Source organism: Hippocampus guttulatus, chromosome 16 (genome assembly GCF_054856545.1).
Source record: "Hippocampus guttulatus isolate MCC_2025c chromosome 16, RoL_Hgut_1.0, whole genome shotgun sequence".
NCBI lineage: Eukaryota > Metazoa > Chordata > Actinopteri > Syngnathiformes > Syngnathidae > Hippocampus > Hippocampus guttulatus.
Genome location: NC_141276.1, coordinates 15012836 through 15033689, shown reverse-complemented (window position 1 = coordinate 15033689; position 20854 = coordinate 15012836). Strand labels below are relative to the sequence as shown.

The following is a 20854-nucleotide window of genomic DNA, read 5'->3' as shown; positions in this document are numbered from 1 at the left end:
CGTATCGAGCTAAGGATACATTTCCACAAACTAATCTAACGCACAGTGAACTATTTTTCGTTGTCCACTATGGTATTGAAAATCACAGTGTAAAAATATCAGAATGAAGAATCAAGATTTGGGGCGGCTCGGTGGTCCAGTAGTTTGCACGTTGACCTCACAGTGCGGAGGTCGTAGGTCCGATCCCTGCTCCGGCCTTCCTGTGTGGAGTTTGCATGTTCTACCCGGGCCTGCGTGGGTTTTCTCCAGGTAGTCCGGTTTCCTCCCACATTCCAAAAACATGCATGGCAGGCTGATTGAACACTCCAAATTGTCCCGAAGTGTGAATGTGAGCGCGGATGGTTGTTCGTCTCCGTGTGCCCTGCGATTGGCTGGCAACCGGTTCAGGGTGTCCCCCGCCGACTGCCCGGAGACAGCTGGAATCAGCTCCAACACCCCCAGCGACCCTTGTGAGGATAAAGCGGTTCTGAAAATAGATAAATGGATGAATCAAGATTAATTGTGTGGCCATCACAGAGTTGAAAATGATTGGAGATTATGTACTACAGGGCTACAAGTCCCCCGCCAGTCTTTTTAAATTACTATTACTTCAATCAGCAATATATCGAGAACTGCAGATGTATGTGTCCAGGACACCTAATCAATATTTATTTATTTTGTACTTACAAAGGGCAGGACAAACACAAAAAGCAGTAATAAATCAAACAAAAAGCTTTAATTGTTTCAGCACAGATGTCTCCATTGTTGTGACAAAGTACATACTAAATTGTTCTACATGTATTTTTTAAATAATTGTGATCGCATCCCTCAATTTGACACAAAAAAAATCAATTAGGTTTCCTCTACTCTAGCACTGACGGAGTTTGTCTACAATTTAGCAAATCGTAATCTTAAAAACATGAAGGCAATGATTTATATCTTGTCAATATTTTACTGAACACAGCACAAAGACAAGTTGGTCATGTTCAAATTCAATTCCTTTTGTAATTATACAATTGGTTTGGATGTAATATCTGTTCATGCAGAGGTGGCAATTCCAGGTCTAGAAATGAAAAACCCTGCCACAGTCCGGGTTTAGCCAACAGGCGCTTCTACTCACCTGACAGGAGCTTGTATACCTGCCATTTGAGTAGAAGCAAGTGTGGCTAAAGCCACAATGCGGCAAGGTTTTTAATTTCTGGACCCGGATTTGCCACCCATTTGGTCAGAGGTGGATATACAGTATGGGCACAAATACCACTGTGATATCAACTACTTCTCCCAACTAAACGTGAATTTAGTTTAAACCAAGGCACTTTCATTAACAACACAAGGAAGTGGAAGTTACAAGTATTTATTTATTTTTTTGCTGTAGTTTTTGTTTGTTTTTTGCCCCCCTCCTTTCAAACAAATATTGCTGATGAAGCATTGCACATAGTTAGCTGGTTTGCGTTGGTGCCATATGGATACTGGTCCCATGTACTAGTTAATATTGCCCAGACCTGTTTATTGGTTATATTTCCAATGCTTCATTATTTCACACTTTTCTTAACCCATACAAATCTGATTAGAGAGACAAAAATGCTTTCTTCATACTCTTGCAACACTACTAGTGGAGCTTCACTTCTAAATCCTGAAGCAATTGCGTCTTTTCGACATCTCTTCATGTATCAAGGAAGAGAAATCTGCATTTCCATACCGTAAAATAAAATCCACTCCTCTTTAAGGGTGGATTATAATGCGGTTTTGGTGACATAATGGAAATCAGGGGTGTCCACGTCCGGTCCTCGAGAGCCCTATTTCAGATGTCTCCCTTTACCAACATGCCTTGGTCAAAAGATCAGGATCATTGTCAGGCTTCTGCAAAGCTTGCTGATGAGCTGATTGTGAGAATAAGGTGTGTTGGAGGAAGGTGACACCTAAAACAGGCCGGATAGGGGCTCTGGAGGACTGGAATCGGGCACCGCTGATGTATATGCATGACCTTGGCGTACAAAAAAAAAAAAACAGACAAGAGAAGATGGAAAAAAAAGATTGACAACCAGAAAATAACCTGTGGAGAGTTTGCTGTAAAAAGGGGGCCTGGTTAGATTTTTTTTACAGTCTGGATAATAAGATATAAGCCCTGTTCAAAGTATGTAAACTCAATGAAGACTATGAACTATTGCTGTAAGTCTGAAAACTTATCAGACACAAAAAGTCGAATTGGAAAGGGTGTTCATTGGGAGAGTCAGATCTTGCTGTTCTCCAAGTGCGAGTCGATGTGTCTGATGAGGGCATCGTCCGGGTAACCGGTTGGGAAGGTCAGTTGACACAGAGGGCAGCTTCGCACAGCACTCTCGTCGGACTCCATCCATAACTGCAGGCAGAGGAAGACGTGGACTTGAAAAACATTGAGCCTCAAACCCAAATAATAATAAACGAAAGTTGGGTTAAAATTCGGGTATACCCATCCATCCATTTTCTGGTCCACTTATCCTCACAAGGGTCACGCAGTGTGCTATAGAGCCTATCCCAGCTGTCTTCGGGCAGTAGACCCTGAACTGGTTGCCAGCCAGTCACAGGGCACACAGAGACGAACAAACATCCGTGCTCACACTCACACCAATTTAGAGTTCTCCATTAACCTGCCACGTATGTTTTTGGAATGTGTGAGGAAACTGGAATACCCGGTGAAAACCCACGCAGGCACGGGGGCAACATGCAAACTCCACACAGGGAGACACACTGTGAGTCCAATGCGTTAACCAGTCAACCACCAGACCACCCAACTTGGGTATAAAGATTTCAAATCTAAACTTAATTTGACTTCAACCTGACTCATTTTAAAGTTTCTTTAAATGTTTGCATGACAATTGAGGTATTTTCAATTCCTCTCCAAGTTTTTTTTTGTAGTGCCAAAAATGCCCAGCCAAATTTCATGACCATGTTAGCAGGGATGACTATTTCTTATTCGATGGGATATTAACACTGAGTAATGTACACTTTTGTTACTGTATATAACTATGATAAAATGCTACTCTTTCCATTGCCACCACGGTTAATGGTAGTTTTATGATGACATAATCTTTAATGGCTTGGAACAGATTTGATATTTCCGAATTGCTCCAAGGAGATTCTAGTCCAGTGTCTGATGTCTCATTGTCAACCATCCACCGACCTGTGTCAGGACTCTTCCAAAGATGCCACCCAAGAACTTCTCTGACTACCTTTCACCTGGCTAAAACTATACCACCAGTGCTACACTTCCACTTGTACATTATTCACATCCCATGTCGCACTCACATCCACCAAGCATCTCGCTGGACTCATCACCCCATTCTTCCAACATCTCCACTCACAAACCGGTTTATTTACAAATGGAAAAATCCTCATTAAATGGACTCTTTTAGTTAACACTGGATGGCACCACATGATGCATTAATTGCTGCTCATTCTGCAACCGTTATAACCTGGTCATGCTAGAAAGGGGGTTACCCCACCTGCGACCCCTTCTCAAGGTTTCATATTTTTCCCCCGATGGGGTTTTTTTTTTTTTTTACTTTTTCTTTGCCCTCATGGGTGTTAAGATCAGGGGATATCAATAATATTTGTCAACTGTGGGCATGTGAAGCCCTGTGAGATTCTCACGTGTAAGAGCTACATAAATAAATTGGACTTCGACTTGAATTCATGCGACCCTTCATACTGGTTTGTACTCACATTGATAGAGGGCCATGACTGAGCATGCTCAGTGTTCATGTAGGCGGGCAGATGGCGGGAGAGCGTGGTAGGGCCCTCGGGGGCTGAGAATGATGGAATTTGGCCAGCTTTCCTCTGAGACAAGAACAAGGGGTGGTGAAGTGTTTTTTCCCTAAGTGATAAGGGTCCAAGTGTTGGAGGAGGACTGGTGGCTGCTGAAACGTAGGTGCCTACATCCTGTAAAAAGACCACCATATTAATTCTTGCATGCTTTCAAAGCAATAAGGAGCCACCAAGATTCACTTGGAGTGGTAATCACCTCTTCGTCATCTGAGGAGTGTGGGGGTGTCACCAGTGGGGTGGGCTCCAGTCGATCATCCAGGTGACAGAAATGATGTACCTATACATGACGGGCATCAGAGAAGAACATGATAAATGATTTGAGTATCGACGACTGCCCTGCGCTTCAATTAAGGCTCTCAGCTACACCTCAGTAGGCAAAGGGAAGCCCAGATCCAGCGCACAATGATGAGGACTGCCGCTCAGACTGCTGCCCCCATTTCTCTCTGATCTGACTCTTCGGTCCCCGCCAGCTCCATGAGCCGATGCGGGTCTGACCAGGCCCACCAGAGGAGTTTGAAGATGGGATTTGGATTGTCCATAAGTATGTGTCTCCCCATACAGGGACCTGGGCTTGGGCAGGGTGGATACTGGGTCTCTCATGAGGCGAGGTGGGAGCCTCTGTATCGCTGACGGGTCAGACACCTTGCACAGATACAACAATGAAAAAGTATCATTACGGTTTGTGCAGCACACTTCAGAGATGTTAGGTGCTAATAATTTACCTCTGAATAACTACGGCGTCCCTGGAACTTTGCTCGAAGATTGCTGCTGGTTGGCTGAAGGGAGTAGGAGGCGGGGCCATTGTGCAGGGTGGGTGGGGAAGAGGGCAGCAGTCTCTCAGGGGTGAGGGAAGTACACTGGGGGGATGTGGGAGAGAGATGCTGGGGAGCGGAGGGGGGACGACCAGCTGGGAAGTGGGAAAATATACAGCGTGAATAAACCTAAAACTGGTTTATGTGGTGGTAAGAAAAAACACATCAAAGAACAACTACTTTGTGTCATGTCCGGTTTTGTGCCGCCCTCTGCTGGTCATTTTCCATTCAGTTTCAGTTTCGAGTGTTTACGGTGAGAGGAGTGTCCTGTGTCTCACCGAGTGGCAATCATAATCAGCAAGGTAGATTGTTTGGATATTGTTGCTTTTCGCTGCCACAGCAGTTTGTTTAACCTCGTGCTTGTTCCCGTATTATCCTTGTCGTAGTACATCTCATCTTCCGTTTCCCAAGCATTACTCAAGTGTTATTTTCTGTTTTTGATTTTGGCTTTGTCTTGACGTGGCAGTCATGTCAAAATGAAGACTAAGCAGTAAGATATACGTGTTCGCACAATGAAGATTGTTGGCTAAACAGTGACGAGTTGATTATAAGTAGCAGAATTTCAGTTCAATTGAGCAGCAGGTGTGTAAATGTAAATATGGAATAAATAACATAACGTAATATAATGAGTCAAGTGTTTATGAATAACCCGAAATAAGTATGAGTCAAACTTGAAGACAAAGACACTAATTGAAAGCAAAATACTAGTCTTACACAAGTACTTCTACACTCCAAGCATTCTTTTTTCACGCAGCGTGACTCCCTAATTTGCCAACCATTGACGTCATCGGCACAGGTTGAGGCCCAGTTTGTCATTGGTCAAAGGACTTTCTTGGAAACGACACACTCGGAATCGGGGCTTCATTTGGCATCCCCATTTTTGCTCAAGACGTCCCCAAAGCTTCAGTTCATATGGCACATCACAAATATATATATATATTTTTTAGTTTAGTTTAGTATCTTCTTCCCGTGGCGTTCCACCCACGGTTTTACTTTATACCTTTTGTCACGTTCCTTTTTGTTATTTGTATTTATTCAAGCTTCAATGCTCATTTGGTTCATTCAAAGCTGGAAAACTTGCTCTTCTTGAGTTGCGAAACGCTGATTTTACACCCTCCTGACACTTGTAAAAAAAAAAAAAAAAAAAAAAAGACTACTTTTTAGAGTTTGTCCCACGCATCCTATATTATTTCCATCCATAATGCAAAATGTTTCCTGTAAAATACTTTGGAAAATCAGCTATACTTTTTGTGTGGTAAGCAGTGGTAGACACCTACTAGGTTCCTGTGGGATCTGACGCAGAAGGTCGCTTTGTTTCGCTGTCAATTTTCGGACTTGACTCAACTCCTCTGTCAGCTCAGTGTAGGCCAATGCAAGGTTAACTCTGAAACACAGCACGACGACGGCCCCGATATTCAGGCACCGCGACGATGAGGTGAAAAATACACAGCTTACTGTTCATCCCCAGCTTTCTTGATCCATTCTACATCGCAGTGCTCACAGTGTGGGGCCAACTCCTGTTCCAGAGAGATGTGAGCAAGAGGATTTTTGAGTTAGTCATCACTTGAGATACACATTCTCACCTGACATTTGGCAGGGTGAATTCTGGATTTAACTTTTTTTTTTCCACTATTATTTTCTAAAACCAATAATCCACAATCTGATGGGTGGTGTAGTTCACAGTTTTGGAGCAAACTAATTTCAACTTGACTTAATGTTAAAAATCTTGACCCGAGAGGTTTCCTCTTACTTCAACCTTTGATCACTCTTGACTATATCCACAGAATCTATTCTACTGAGGCAGTTGGTGGCAGTCACTTTTTTGGGGGGGCTTTTCTTCATTCCCTTCCGTTTAATTTACGTCAAACAAGGGTGTGAAGTCAGGCAAGACAAAGACGGGCGGACACCGAAAGGCAAGCCTCTGGTGCAACCGACTGATTTCGAGACACATCCCCTATTCTCAGATCCATACATAAGCCCCATCCGTTTTGGGTCCCAGTGTTTGCCGATGGACTGGGCTAAGATCACATGGATGAATTTTCACCAGTGCAACAATGGGCCGCCAATCAACAACCGCTGCGCAGCATATCCTCAGATGAAGCTAGCACCCAGAACGTGGAAAGCAAAGCCCAATCAAAGACATTCACAAGTTGCAGAATCTACAGTCGTACTTTGCCGATGCGTATGTGGAACTGGGAACCGCGGCTTGGAATTGAAGCGGATTTACATGGGACAGGAGATGTGAGCCAATCTCTTTTTTTTGTCAATGGACGCTACAGCTTCTTGTTTGCTTTCAAAACTTAGCTTGTAGCAGACATGTGCACATTTTGAGCATGACGTCTCTGATCCACTGGTGAAAGGATACTTTGATTCGCTCCTCTTTCATCTAGAACTGCTTCAAACAACAAAGCGTCTGCAGCGAAAAGTGGCTAGGATTGCATGACTGTTTTATGTTATTTGTTGTATTATATTATTATGACTTCAAGATGGTGCCGCGAGAGTGGCAGCCTTTACAGCAGCTCCTGTACTTTTTTGTTCTTCTACTATCTTCCTTTCATAACTTTACTGCTGTAAATTGGGAATTTCTCCATTGTGAGACGAATAAAGTTTTTCTTATTCTTATTCTTAAGATTTTTGAACACATGGAACACAGGAAAAAAAACCCAGACTGAGTACTGTTGAGTATGGTTATATTTTTTTTACTTATACATCTTCCTGCAAATGTTTAATTCATTTGTAAGTACCAATTCACAGCATTCCATGCTCCTTTTTATTCATATCCCCGTTAAGGTCACACCCCATTGTGTCTCTTAAAAAAAACAACCTGATCAGTTTTAAAAGTGCTAAATGGCCTACCTCTTTGTGTCTGTGTGATTCTTGTAGCTGGACTACTTCTTTCTGCAGTCTCTGAAGCTCAGTTCTCAACTCCTTCTCTCTGTGACACGCACCCTCAGCCTGATGCAGCGCTCCCTCCAACTCGGCCTCCAGACGCTGCAGCTTGAGGTCCGAGAGCGCGTCCAGACTGCGGGAGCTCTGCAGCGTTGGCGAGCGGCCCTCTTTTAACAGCACAAGGACAAAACGCTGAGGATGGATTCCACCTAATTCAATCAGTGCTAACGTTTAAAATTTGTTGTTCCATGCTGCCAGATAGGATTTAAAAATTGTTGAGCGTTTGTGAAATGAATCGGACTTCTTATCTCCGGTTGAAAGACGAATTCCAGATTGTCGTTTGTGCTACGGCAAAGGTACAGGGCCTCTTGAGATTGCTCAAAAAACGGCCTCCAATCCAAACCACATTACCGGCGGTACAATTGGTCCATTTATCGATGCATCAATAAGTCACTGATTCAATAGATTGAAAGACCAGAACAGTTATTCATCAATGCCGCATGGGACGTTGGGAGCCCATTGAAGTTGCTCCAAACTCACCTCGAGGTACGACCAGGCTTGCGGGCGGTTGGCCTTGATGTGCATCTTTGCTATGGAGTTGAGCATTGAGTTTTTGCAGGGAAGTCTCTCGTTGTCTCAGCGCGGCCTCCAGACTGCAGATTCGCTCCATATGCTGCTCAGCGAGAGCGGTCTAAAATGTCAAATAGGTTGAAATTGTATTTCAACTGATAAGAGCCACAATAAAAGGCAGAGTTTGCATTGTGCGCGTATTTGTTTAACCATCTTGTCAAGATCTCTCTGGACATTGCTTTTCTCGAGGTGAATCTTCTCGTAGGCTTGAATGACATCCTCCAACTCCTCCTCCCTGTCTTTGCTCTTCTGGAGCTGAGGGCGACAGACAGAAAGCAAGAGAAAGAGATTTGAGCGCTTAAAAAAAAAAAAAAAAAGAGGGGGGTTCTCAAAATAAGATATCCTTTATTTGTCCCACACTGGGGAAATTTACAGTCTACAGCAGCAAGATTGTGGGTCGAAGGAAGAAAGAAGAAGAAGAAAAAACAAACAAACATAGTTCAATTAAGTGCAATATAGAAACACAAAGATGGATAAGGTCGCAGTGCTATTTACAATTGTTTTTCACATCATTTAATTATTATTATTTTTATTCAGCAGCCTGACAGCAGTCGGTAGGAACGAGCGGCGGTGTCTCTCCTTCTTGCAGCGCGGGTGTAACATTCTCTGGCTGAAGGAGCTACCTAGTGCTGTCAGGGCGGGCTGGAGGGGGTGGGAGGGACTGTCCATCATAGCTTTTAGCTTATAAATAAAATTAAATAGGATCCACACGGAGGAGGGTGTTTTTTCCAAGTACTCAGTCATAATCCCGATAACAAGTGTACTCTTAAATGCCATCGGAATGATTTATTTTAGGAATACATTTTTGCCAAAGTATTCATGAGCTGTTTAGGAGAAAGTAAAGTAGACCAATTCAAATGAAGAGATTATATTTAAAACATTTTCCAACTCATCAAATGATTTTTTTTCTTTTAAGGGACAAGGAATTATTTTCACATTGTATTGTGTGTGACAAGAATGCAGAAGGCAATCACAGATTTCATCACGCTGAACATTACCAAAGGCAGTGTGGCCCTTCAGAACATTACAAAACGTGATTTTCTTTTCAACATCTTGGAAGGTTTTAACTCGAAGTGGGAATTTCCTAGATGCAAATATTTGAAGTGGGAGTAAGTCGCATAGGTGGAAGTTGCACAAGTTGCCTCAAGTTGTAAACTTGATTTCTCAAGCAAGTCCTAAGTCATTGTGGAAACAAATCAAGCAAGTCGAGTTGAGTCGCCAACAAATTTCAGGGAAGTCATGTCATCACCTTGTTCAAGTTGGTCATAAGTCAAGTCATAAAATCTTGCTCCGTCATAACATATGGTGGAGTGATGAAAAAAAAAGTCACTGTGATCATACTACAATAAACATCAAATGAACATTGACACCTCAAATGAATGAATGTCAACACTTAACGGAAGGATTCATTAATTTTACATGCGGCCTGGTTGGTAGTGATTTATTAGCTCAAAAATGAACCTGTATGTTGATATCACTTTCATGGCAACATTTTCAACATACGGTTACATCCATACAATCGAACAACGAGCAGGACACAAAGAAAAACAATGCCATAATGTATTGCATAAATATACAAAGGGGCGATCAGAAACAACAAACCAGGTGCACATTGGCATGTTCTTCCACAATTCTTACAAAGTGTATTTATGCAAGTTTTATTGGCGAAGAGAAATCATTTACAGTTCGAGAGACGCCACGCAAGTGACATTAAAAACCAAAGCCGTGCTGAGTATTTTTAACAAGCCAGAGGCAGGCTGACCTGCGCAAGGGTGAATCAGTCTCGAACCTTTGCAACCCCCTCAAGCGCTAGCTTGTGGGGTGTTATGTCCATAATGCGAGCGGAGCCACACAAGTAAATTACACCGCTGAGATACCCAACCAAAGAAGCACTCTGTTAAGGTAGTAAGACGTATTAATTCTAGCATTGTCCATGCGTGGCAAATAAGCACCATGTCTGCTGTACTTCCTGGTCTACGTGTTCTCCAAAATGTATTTTGTGACATCAAGAAAACCATCCGGCACTGCATCGTTCACTTTAAAAGCAGAGTCTCACTCGGTAGACTCATTTCGTGATTTTGTCACGTAGCAAGGTGGTGGTGGACCCCAAAAAGCAGGCAGGAGGGAGGAGCAGGTTCTACTTGGTGAATTGCATTAAAACAGAAAACTAAATCCAAAACAAACAAAGTCCAAAGTATCAAACAAAAACCATGACTAAAGCTAAAACATAATGAACTAAACATAACCGAAGCCAAGAGCAAACAGCAACACACATGACAGTAGCAATAAGCAAACAATGACCCGACACCGAGTGTTCGGGCTGGGAGTCCTTAATTAGTTATGACCAACAGGTGTGCAGCTGCCGGGGGAGCCCTACAGTGCCACCTGTTGGTCCCTAAACTGAATCATGACAGATTTTGGCTGAAAACCATATGGCTTCTATCCATTCGACGAAGCTGTGTGGGTATATCATTGTGCAGTCTATTCCAAAGTTGACACATGTGAATTTTATCTAGTAATGTGTTTAATGAACTTGGCGGCCAGCCATATTATTTTTAAAATATTTTTTTAAAGTTCTTATATGTACACGAAAAATAATGCAGTCATCAAAGTAATTATAGGCAAAGTATGACCTTGTTACTGCTGCAAGTGGCGTACATATGTGAAGTATCCCTTTAAATTATTTCTTCAGTCCGTCATTTTTTTTCCAAGTTGAACCAAATTGTAATCGCCAGTCGGTGAGTACGTCATGGTATTTTAACCGCTCTTCTGTCAGTGAATTTCACCGGTCTGTCAGTCCATCCATTGTCAGTCCCCACCCCGCCCACCACCAAAAAAAAACAAAAAAACATGACATAGTCCAACAGATGAAAAATTGAATTCGTTTAAAATGATGAATGGAGTGCGCGATCTATCAGTGTATATACATCATGCGGTTTGTGACCAAAGAGTTTTATACACACACATACACTCACATACATTTAACATACACTTCTTTGCGGGACAGTGGGGACAGGCTGGTTGCTGCCTGCAGCTCTTTTAATTTCTAAAATATAAAAAAAGTTGTTGTTTAAAGTTTAAAATGATTTGCCTGAACCAGAATCCCACTCCGCATTGTAGCCAAGGGTAAAATCCAATCCAAGTCGCTTGTACTCCTACTCCTGTCACTAAACGCTAGTCGTCATCTTCTACTTGTCCTCCATCTTCTAACTTCTTGGTTCATTGGTGGATTACAGCACTTTAGTGTATATCGTCATCTGCTCTTCAGGAAGCGCAAAGGGTTTCCATATATAGTCAATGGAAGCAACCCCGCTTGGATTGAGCTCCGCGAACAAACACATGAGGACAGGCAGGATGTGTTTCCGTGAGTCGTCAGCAAGACAGGCAGCCGTCAACGTCTGGACTGCACACTAATCAATCACAATGTAAAGAGGAACTTGAAAAGGAAGAACTGAGTGGGAAGTGATCCAATGCCAAGGGGTCCTCATGATGAAGCACAACACTGTCACTTGCTCATCTGCATTCAGATTTTTTAAAATATTACTGAAATGCTGACATCATCATTTCTCTTTTAGGTTTAACACACGTAGAGCAACGCAAAAAACACATAGTGGGGAAATGAGGGCAATGGGAAGAATTTTCTATCAACTACCCCCGGTGAAACATTCTCAGTGTAATTCAGATTGAATTTCAAATCGTATTTGTTGGTAGTCATAACATTGTAAGCCATCTGTACCTCTTGAGTGAGAGAATTGATCCTGTGCTGCAGGTTGGATGTCTGCGATTGGACGATGTTGTTATCCTTAACGATGGGTTGACAGGAAAAGTACACTCTCTCCTCTCCAAATGTATTGATCATCGGAAACTATATGCAATTAGAGCATATTGAAAGAGCAAAACAAGAAGATTGAATGAATTGGCATAAAGGTAATACATTCAATATATCAGTGTGTTTCCGTGTACAGTATGTGAACAGTGGTACCTCAATTTACGAAATTAATTGGTTCTGGAAGAAATTTCTGAACTAGAAATTTTTGTAAGTAGGGACGCATTTTCCATGTAAATGCCCTAATCCGTTCCAAGACCCCCCCCCCCCCCCCCCGCTCCACCCCCTTCCAAAAAAATTCAGACAGACATAAATGTTTTCTAAAGCATAAAAATGCATCAAAATATGTAACAAATACATGTTACAATTAGATTATTGCACAATAAATGAGAGTTGTGCATAATGTAAAAAACAAAGAATAAAGAATAAAAATGGTCATTTAACTTTTAATTGCGTCCCCATCGGGGTTTTTTTTTGCTCTCTTTAGTCCATGTTCTTGCTCAGAAGTGGGTTTTTTCTGGGTTTTGGAAAGAACTGATCCAAGGACGTTTGCTTTTGTCTGCCTTTAACAATCCTTCGAAAATGTCTCAGGCAAACATCAGCATAGTGAGCGATCGCCCGACTGGTGAATGCTTTCTCTGGGTGATTCACAATTACGTAAAACTATTGGAACACCACATGGCCCGAGGGGTGAATGACGAGGACGCAGCGTAGACACGTATCAATCTATTTATCTATCTACACAATTGGACATATACAGTAGAGGTTCCTCTCAGCCAATGGGATGCCAGGATGATGCTCAGTAATATTTTTTACGTAATATTCTTACGTAATTATTACGTAAATAATATTCAGTAATATTCTTGTTACGAAATTCCTTTCGTAACAAGAGGCAATATTTTCCTGTTGAGGCGTTTCGTAGCTTGAAAATTTCATATAAAGAGATGTTCATAGGTAGAGGTACCACTGTATTAAGTTCTGCACCTTGACTTCGTAGTGTTTGAGTTTTCTCTTGATGCTGCTGTTCTCCCTCTCCAAACTGGCAAGACGGATCTTAATGTCATGATATGCGGCGGCCACGGCCAATCCCGACGCTGGGTACATATCATCTTGGAGATGATCCGCTGACCAGTTAATCGCTGACATGTCTATATCATCTCGCAGCCCTTCGCCACCTCCCAACAGCCCGAGCTCTGCTGTGCCAAATACCTCCATCAACAATTATCTGTAAGAGAAGGAAATAAAAACACAGTTTCACTCATAGAAACACAACTGGGAAGAAGCCGTGTCGCTGTATCTTTGTATTCTTCACCGCACAGTGGAGCCTCAATGTATAGGCAGGCAATAAAGTCAGTCTTTTGATGTTCAACCCTTTCAGGGACAGCGGTCACGACAGTGGACGGCTTATCATATTATCAGGTTACAGGATGCATGAAAGGGTTCACCCGCCTTAGTTTCAAAACAAAACCAGGATATACGGTTAAGGCCAAAATCATCATCATATCATATCTTGTCGCGCCAGTACAGTAGGCCAAAATTACTCATACCCCAGTGAATTGTTAAGTGAAAGTGAATTTTCATTTTGTGGCTCTTAAGCTAAAAATCTATTCGAAAGATGCAGTTACATTTTAAACGAGTGTGTGCTGGTTCACCTGCCGGGCTTCCATGAAGGTAACATGTTTTCAGTACCCGCTCAGCACCCCATTTTTCATCTTCAGTCTGGAAATATTCAATTTTCAATTGGAGGTAATTAGTCCTTTCAGGTACAGCGGTTACTCTAGTGGACAGCTTATCATGTTATCAGGTTACAGGGTGCACGAAGAATTAAGAGGATTTTGAAGGATTATTTTATTTCAACTTTAACGGTTATAGTCAACATTTTTAAATGTATGGTTTGAAAATTACTTGAATAAAATATACATAAATACTGTTATTGGATATCTAGGACATGATAAAGGTTATTGATTTGACTAGAAAGAATTGAATTTAAATCGTGTTTTGTTATGGAATCCACTTAACTGCTGGCAAAAAAATTTTGAACAACACAAACTGAGGGTTTGAGCCAGATCAAAACCAACATTACATTGCATCATCTAATCCGATCTGAGAATCCGTTTTTGGTTTTGAACCACTGATTTTCAAGAATGGATCAATTCCATTCTTCAATAACTTTCAGGGGGGGGGGCCTGGTGGTCCAGTGGTTGGTGTGTTGACCTCACAGTGCAGAGGTCGTGCGTTCAATCCTGGTTCCTGCCTTCATGTGTGGAGTTTGCATGTTCTCTCCGTGCCTGCGTGGGTTTTCTCCGAGTACTCCAGTTTCCTCCCACATTCCAAAAACATGCATGGCAGGTTAATGGGACACTCTAAATTGTCCTTTGGTGTGATTGTGAGTGCAAATGGTTGTTCATCTATGTGTGCCCTGCGATTAGCTGGCAATCGGTTCAGGGTGGCCCCCGCCTAATGCCCGAAGACAGCTGGGATAGGCTCCAGCAGCCCCCGCGACCCTTGTGAGGAAAAAGCGGATCGGAAAATAAATGAATGGATGAAATAATTTTCAGATTAGACTTTGAACAACTATGTCCACTTTTCCAAAAGATACCCATTCAACAGCACGTGTGTGCGTACACACTGCCGAAAACAACAATAGCCATTGAGCGAAAGAGGTCAAACTATGCATGTGGCTTGTGCAGAACTCCCACTCCCGCAGCCCACACTGTCTTTCTCTCACATATCCACTTCCAGCCCACACACTGCAAACGTGCATTGCCTCCTTCCTTCCTTTTTAAATTTCCTGCTCCACTTTCAGTCAGCATTATTGCACTACACATACTTGATGCAAGCCAAGGGCAGATTAGAACATGACCATATGTTTTCTGCACGTTTTTTTTTTCATTCATTAATGGGGCGACATATTATATTGCACATAATAATCCCCTTCAGTCTTGCACAAAAATCCAGGATTCCAGGGTGAAGTCCATTCCCTGCTTGTGTGGGTTTTGTTCAGGTACTCTCCTCCCCTCCCACATTCCCAAAATATGCATGTTAGGTTCATTGAAGATTCTAAATTGCCAACTTGTGACCCCGATGAGGACAAGCTGTACAGAAAATGAATGGATGGGAGAATAATTAAAACTTAATCCGTATGACCTCATTTAGTTACCGGAAAGAGTGAACGTTTTAGGCTCAGCTCTCAGTGTGATGCATTGCAGTTCTGCAGCAATCTATAAAGACAGTATTAAATATGGTGTTAAATTAATGCTTAATGACAGTGACAATTAAAGCTTCGTATTTGTTTATTTGCCCGGTGCTTTTGGCTCTGACTAGGGTCACTCAGGGCAAACAAGAACCCCATATGATGAACTTTTTTTTTTTTAAAGACTTTTCCCCTTGCCCGGACATGGGTCACCGGGCCTCCCTCTGGAGCCAGCCCTCGAGATTGGGGCTCGATGGCGATCGCCTGGTGGCTTTGCCTGCACCCATGGCTTACCCTGAAGTGGTAATGTGGATCCTCAATTTCAGGGGCTCACCGCCTGTGGTCAGGGCTAAAGGGATCGGGTGCATAGTGAACAGGGCGGCAGTCGAAGATCGGGACCATGGCCGTCCTATCACCGGGTACAGAATTAACCTGCCATGCATGTTTTTGGAATGTGGGAGGAAACTGGAGTACCTGGAGAAAACCCACTCTGGCATGTGGACAACGATATGTAAATAATACAAAATAAATCTAATCAGATCCACTCTCTCTGCATTTATCAATGTTTCTTCGAAAGCAATAATCTTGAAGACTTTTATTTTTAATTTAGTCATCTCTTATATTTTGAAAATGTGACTAATAAATGGATAACTGTTTAAGTTTGTGATGACGTAAATACGAATGGGCTTGTCAGTGACTTGACGCCAGATTAAACTGTGTATGGTGTTCGCGGTTTCTGCATTGAAACCTTAATTTTACGTAGCATTTGTTTAGTTTTGAGGTGTGAAAAAGGTTTGGAAGAAACCTTTGAAATTTTTGTTGCGGACCACATTGATGTGACCCTTTTCCTTGGAGGGCTGTTATGGCTGTGAAAGCATTTAAAGACGTCAAGAATAATGGTTGATTCAACGATTGTTTAAGTTACTGTAATGAGAGGTTTGGTAACAAAAAAAATGTTTACAATATCTCCCTTATATATTACATTGGAGAAGTTGAAATTTTCGCAATCATGGTAGAAGTTGACATGTTCGATTGGCTTTCGCGGGCCACATAAAATGATATGGCGGGCCAGATCTGGCCCCCGGGCCTTGAGTTTGACACCTGTGGTTTAAGCCATCCCAAATGCTTCCTCTGCAACTGCCTAGCCCATGTGACTGCGTGTGACTCTACGGTCTTCATCGGCTCCAAGTCGATATTTGTGTGCCAGAACGCAGATAGACAAGACGATGGGAGGAAAGATCACAGCAACAGAACAGCCTAGCTCAAGTCACCGATCTAATTATTTCTACCAAAGAGGCCTAAGCTAACACTGTTAAGAGCTGCACCATCGAACAACGCTGTGTCTGCTTATTTTTGTCCAAGTCTTGACAGCTTTTGTATTTTCTTTCATTTGTCTGTCCTTCTTACACTATCGTGATGAAAATTCAAATATGTCTCTATGGGAGAAAATAAAACTGGGTCACTTGTCTGAAACAATATCATGGGAATCCAGCCTTTGATCCATTGAATAAGATGAGCTCACTCAATTGGAAAAAGATCTCCTTCCTGATAAAATGAGAGTGCCATTTACTACCCTCTACAGACTGTACACAAACCGATTCGTAGTCAGGACTGAGATTGCGACACACTGCAACAATAACACGACTGACAAAGGTATGATCGCCTGACAATTACTCAAACAACAGAAGCCATTAGCAGGGGCAATTGTATTTCTGAACAGCACTGGCTCATGATTATTTTGTTCATAATGAAATTGGATTTTCACCCAGGGTGGAAGATTTTTATGAATTATTCAGGTTAGATGTGGCACTATTAATCAGTGAAGATGTGGAAGCTTGCGTTAGGCTTTTTTCCCCCTCTGCCTGGCCAGACCAAAATTTCATCACTCAAAGAAATTTAGCACAGCCAGGATTTTTTTTAAAAATTCTTTCATGCATGGATTTGTGGCCATGCACTTTTTTTTCCCATCACCCTCAGTCTTGTCCTCCCACACCTGTAAAAACAAAAAACATTTAAAACATCCGTCCTTTGATATTCTCCAAACACAACATAGAGCCAAAAAATAAAAATAAAACACCCACAAGAAAGCCAAGCGCTGTGTTGCTCTTCAATAATCTTGGATGTCATCCAACTTGTGTAACCTACAGAAGATGGAGTAAACCACCCACCTCAAGTTTGGTGGTTTTATTTGTGAGCAGGACAGAGATGTTGGATTTGAAAATAAAAATCTCCATTTATCATTGCTAATTATTTAGTGAGACAAATCAAATAGAAACTTAGGTCTCTTGTCAATAACAGGACACAGCAGCCGATATTTTTTGGGGTACAATGAAACTGATTGAAATTGAATCTCAGATTCAGGAGAAGCAGTTTGGTTTTCATTCTGCGCATTGAACAATGGACCAGTTCTACACCCTCAACAAGGTCCTCGAGGATGCACAGGTGTTCGCCCAAGCAGTCTACATACGCTTCTGGACTTGGAGAAGGGACCCGTCCCTCAAGGATTCAGTCGTGTGGGGGGTGCTCCAGGAGTATGGTTACCGGAATCCCTGATACAGGCTGTTCGGTCCCTGTCAGACTTTGGTCTGAATTACCAGCAGTAAATCAGATCCTGTGGGTGAGCTGGCGCCAATTCATGCTGACTTTGGGTGAGACGAAGGGTATGCCCCGATCGGTCGGGAGTAAATCACAGGGCACAGAAAAATGGTGAGTCGCACTCATTGTCAATTAACAGTCTCTGTTTTTTGGAACTGCCATATACGAGTGCCTGGCTAAAATCCACAGCACTTCACTCCACGCAGAAAGGGTTGAGCCAGGATTTGAATTATGAAATACTCAGTCAATGTATCAGTTTCTGGCAAATAAAAATACAAGCCTGCTAAGTACAAAATTCTCAACCTTCTGTATTACTGCTATTCCGACAGCCCATTTTTAGCTCAGCAACACTATGGGCTTCATATTCATAGACAGCATTAACACTGGCATATCTTGATTCTCATGCAGGTGCAAGCCTCAATACGCTTCTTTGGCAATTTGATTCATCTCCGGACACACCCCCACTCACCCATTCTGAATATGCTTATATTTAAATTTTATAATTTATATTTACTTCTATACTTTTTGTTCTTCTACTTCTCCCTTTCATAATTTTTGCTGATGTAAATTGGGAATTTCTCCATTGTGAGACAAATAAAGGTTTGCTTATCTTATCCCTGCGTCCTGCTGTGCGTCCAGCATAGCAAGGGTGAGGATAAACGGATTAGAAAATGGATGGATGGATTATTCTTATTATTCATTCATTCATTCATTCATTTTCCGAACTGCTTTATCATCACAAGGGTCGCGGGGGGTGCTGAAGCCTATCCCAGCCGTCTTGGTGGGGGATACCCTGAACCGGTTGCCAGCCAATCGCAGGGCACACAGACACAAACAACCATCCGCGCTCACACTCACACCTGGGGACAATTTAGAGGATTCAATCAGCCTGCCATGCATGTTTTTGGAACGTGGGAGGAAACCGAAGGACCCGGAGAAAACCCATGCAGGCCAGGGGAGAACATGCGGGGATTGAACCCACGATCTCTGCACTGTGAGGTTGACGTGCTAACCACTGGACCGCCAGGCCGCCGATTATTATAATAATAATAATTATTATTATTATTATTATCATTCTTATTTATATAGCGCTGTCACAACAGCTGCAGCTTGTTACAGCTGCAGCTGTTGTGAGAGCACAATCTGAAGAAAGATGTATTATTATTCGTAGTAGTAGTATTATAATTACCTATTTTTAAATAATTCCATGGGCCGTGGCACAGGTCTAAAGGGCGGAGTGGGGAGCACAGAGGGCACACACAGACACGTAAGATCAGGGCGGAATGCCGTCTCCAAGTGCCAACTTCACAGATCAGTGATCTCAACTATTGCAAACATTACATCATCTGCCCGTGGAAGTCAACGTTAGATGCATATACTGTAATCACTTACAGTATGATGCAGTTCAACATGTCAGAAATAGAGAGAGCAGGCCTGCAATGGCCTTTTAGATCTGCACCTGGGACTTGGTAACCAAATCTCTCTCATGACCTCCTGTTGTTCCATCTTGGGCTTGCCTTTTTCTATGCATATTTATTATTTGTTCTCTTTGACACTTGACTTTTATATGCACACGCAGGGCAATGTAATCTGTGTGGGGTTTGATTTCAAAATTGATACTGACTGTACATTCACAGCATGCCAATTTGTTGTTGAAGGTTTTTTTGGATTAAAGGTGATCAGGCTTGACAACTTCCACTTCAATCATAAATTCCAAGATTCAACTGTAATGCTGTTCTAGCTCAAGTAACACATCAATTTGCATTTACATACAATTTGGATTTTGAGATACATTAATTTCCAGCTACAATACGATTGCACTTCGTCCAAAACAAAACAAAAACAATTTTCCTTCTTCGTGTTAGGCTTGAAGAATCTTTTTAAATAGAAGTTTCATTTGAACTTTATTATTTGTGCAGTTCTTCCAATGTGCTATAATGGTTATTCTAGTTTTCGATGACTACAGTGTATTTCACATGTGTGGTGTTAAAATTTAAGAGGGAAAAACAACTAACAAATTGAATATTTGAAGCATGTGCTCTCATGCATCAAGTAGAGGTGAGTTTGTTGCAGTCCTTGCAAAAACATCACCAGGTTCTGAGTTGCCTCAGAATTTGGTCAGATGGCCGACAACACGTGAACGCAACACGCCCCGACTGAGTCAGGGTTGTAAATGAATAACGAACAAAATCATCACATTTATTATCATTGTAATCCAAGTTTCTCATTTAATAATAGTTTTCTCTGGTATTTTCGGCCGAATAGCATCAGCATCCGTCGATGGTTTCTAAATATCGCAATTTTTGCTTTGCTTTTTTTTTCTTCCCCCCTCGATGCTACTTGTCTCGCCTCCGACAGAGCTGGATTTCACGCCATGGACCGCTGCGCAACAAAATCATCTCAACCCTGCCCACTTCATCACAGCTGTGTTTCGATTGATACATCCAGTAAATTATGACTGTGGACACAGACACTTGTGAAAATTCGAGCAAGGACGTACACGCATTCGAGCTTGTTTACTTACGTATGGTGCCAAAAGCAGTGGAGGTGGTGGCGCTGATTGTGCTGAGGAAGGGTCGACATGACTTGAATGTGACATCAGCAGTGGATGCTGAGGCGAGTGAACCTCCCCCTCCCTACTCTCAGCCAAATGGAAAGGGGGAGGGACTTGCTCATGCGTGAGACTCAAGTATAAAAAAATGCTACCAAATGAACGGTAGTTAAAGTTGTCAATGCTAGTACAGAGGTGTATGCCTAACTGTACACCTTAAAGCTTCCAGGCATTGTTTAAAATGCTTTCAGCCTTTAGTGACAAAACGACAGGTGCACTTTGTGCCATGTTAAACTGCTCGAATGGAATTTCGAGGCTTGAACGTTGGGGGGAAAAACGTCACTTGAAAGCGCTAACAAGTTCACTTTCAAATATGGAAGGAGTAAATGCGGTTGTAAACCTCTGTTCAACTTTTTTTGATAAAAAGATCCAGACGGATATAAAAGTTGAACTAAAATTGTACCATTCCTGAACACATTTATTTTGTCAATATCTTGAAATAGAGGGAACAGACAGAAGTGCAGTAAGCTAACTAGTGTTCAGAGGAACTAATGGCGCAACAGAACATGGGATCA

At 42.2% G+C, this 20854-nt stretch overlaps 1 protein-coding gene across 1 annotated transcript; it reads right to left on the bottom strand.

The window, feature by feature from the left end:
- Nucleotides 1–620: 620 nt before the first annotated feature.
- On the bottom strand, nucleotides 621–20354 carry LOC147193316 (TANK-binding kinase 1-binding protein 1-like). The gene is made up of 13 exons (XM_086133643.1): nucleotides 20253–20354; nucleotides 12925–13165; nucleotides 11851–11979; nucleotides 8265–8369; nucleotides 8025–8175; nucleotides 7452–7651; nucleotides 6051–6112; nucleotides 5873–5979; nucleotides 4506–4690; nucleotides 4150–4425; nucleotides 3980–4060; nucleotides 3682–3897; nucleotides 621–2338 (listed from the first exon to the last, which is right to left on the bottom strand). Exons 2-13 carry the CDS (start codon nucleotides 13153–13155, stop codon nucleotides 2210–2212), a joined length of 1872 nt encoding a protein of 623 aa, XP_085989769.1. The 5' UTR covers nucleotides 13156–13165; nucleotides 20253–20354; the 3' UTR covers nucleotides 621–2209.
- Between the last annotated feature and the right edge of the window lie 500 nt (nucleotides 20355–20854).

What these genes read in the sequence shown, in the direction of transcription:
- LOC147193316 (XM_086133643.1), bottom strand. Translation starts at nt 13,155, where the DNA reads ATGGAGGTATTTGGCACAGCAGAGCTCGGGCTGTTGGGAGGTGGCGAA. An exon ending in AATCACACAGACACAAAGAG is followed by an intron (nt 6,113 to 7,451) that starts GTAGGCCATTTA and finishes TCTCTGGAACAG; the next exon opens with GAGTTGGCCCCACACTGTGA. An exon ending in GACGCCGTAGTTATTCAGAG is followed by an intron (nt 4,426 to 4,505) that starts GTAAATTATTAG and finishes TATCTGTGCAAG; the next exon opens with GTGTCTGACCCGTCAGCGAT.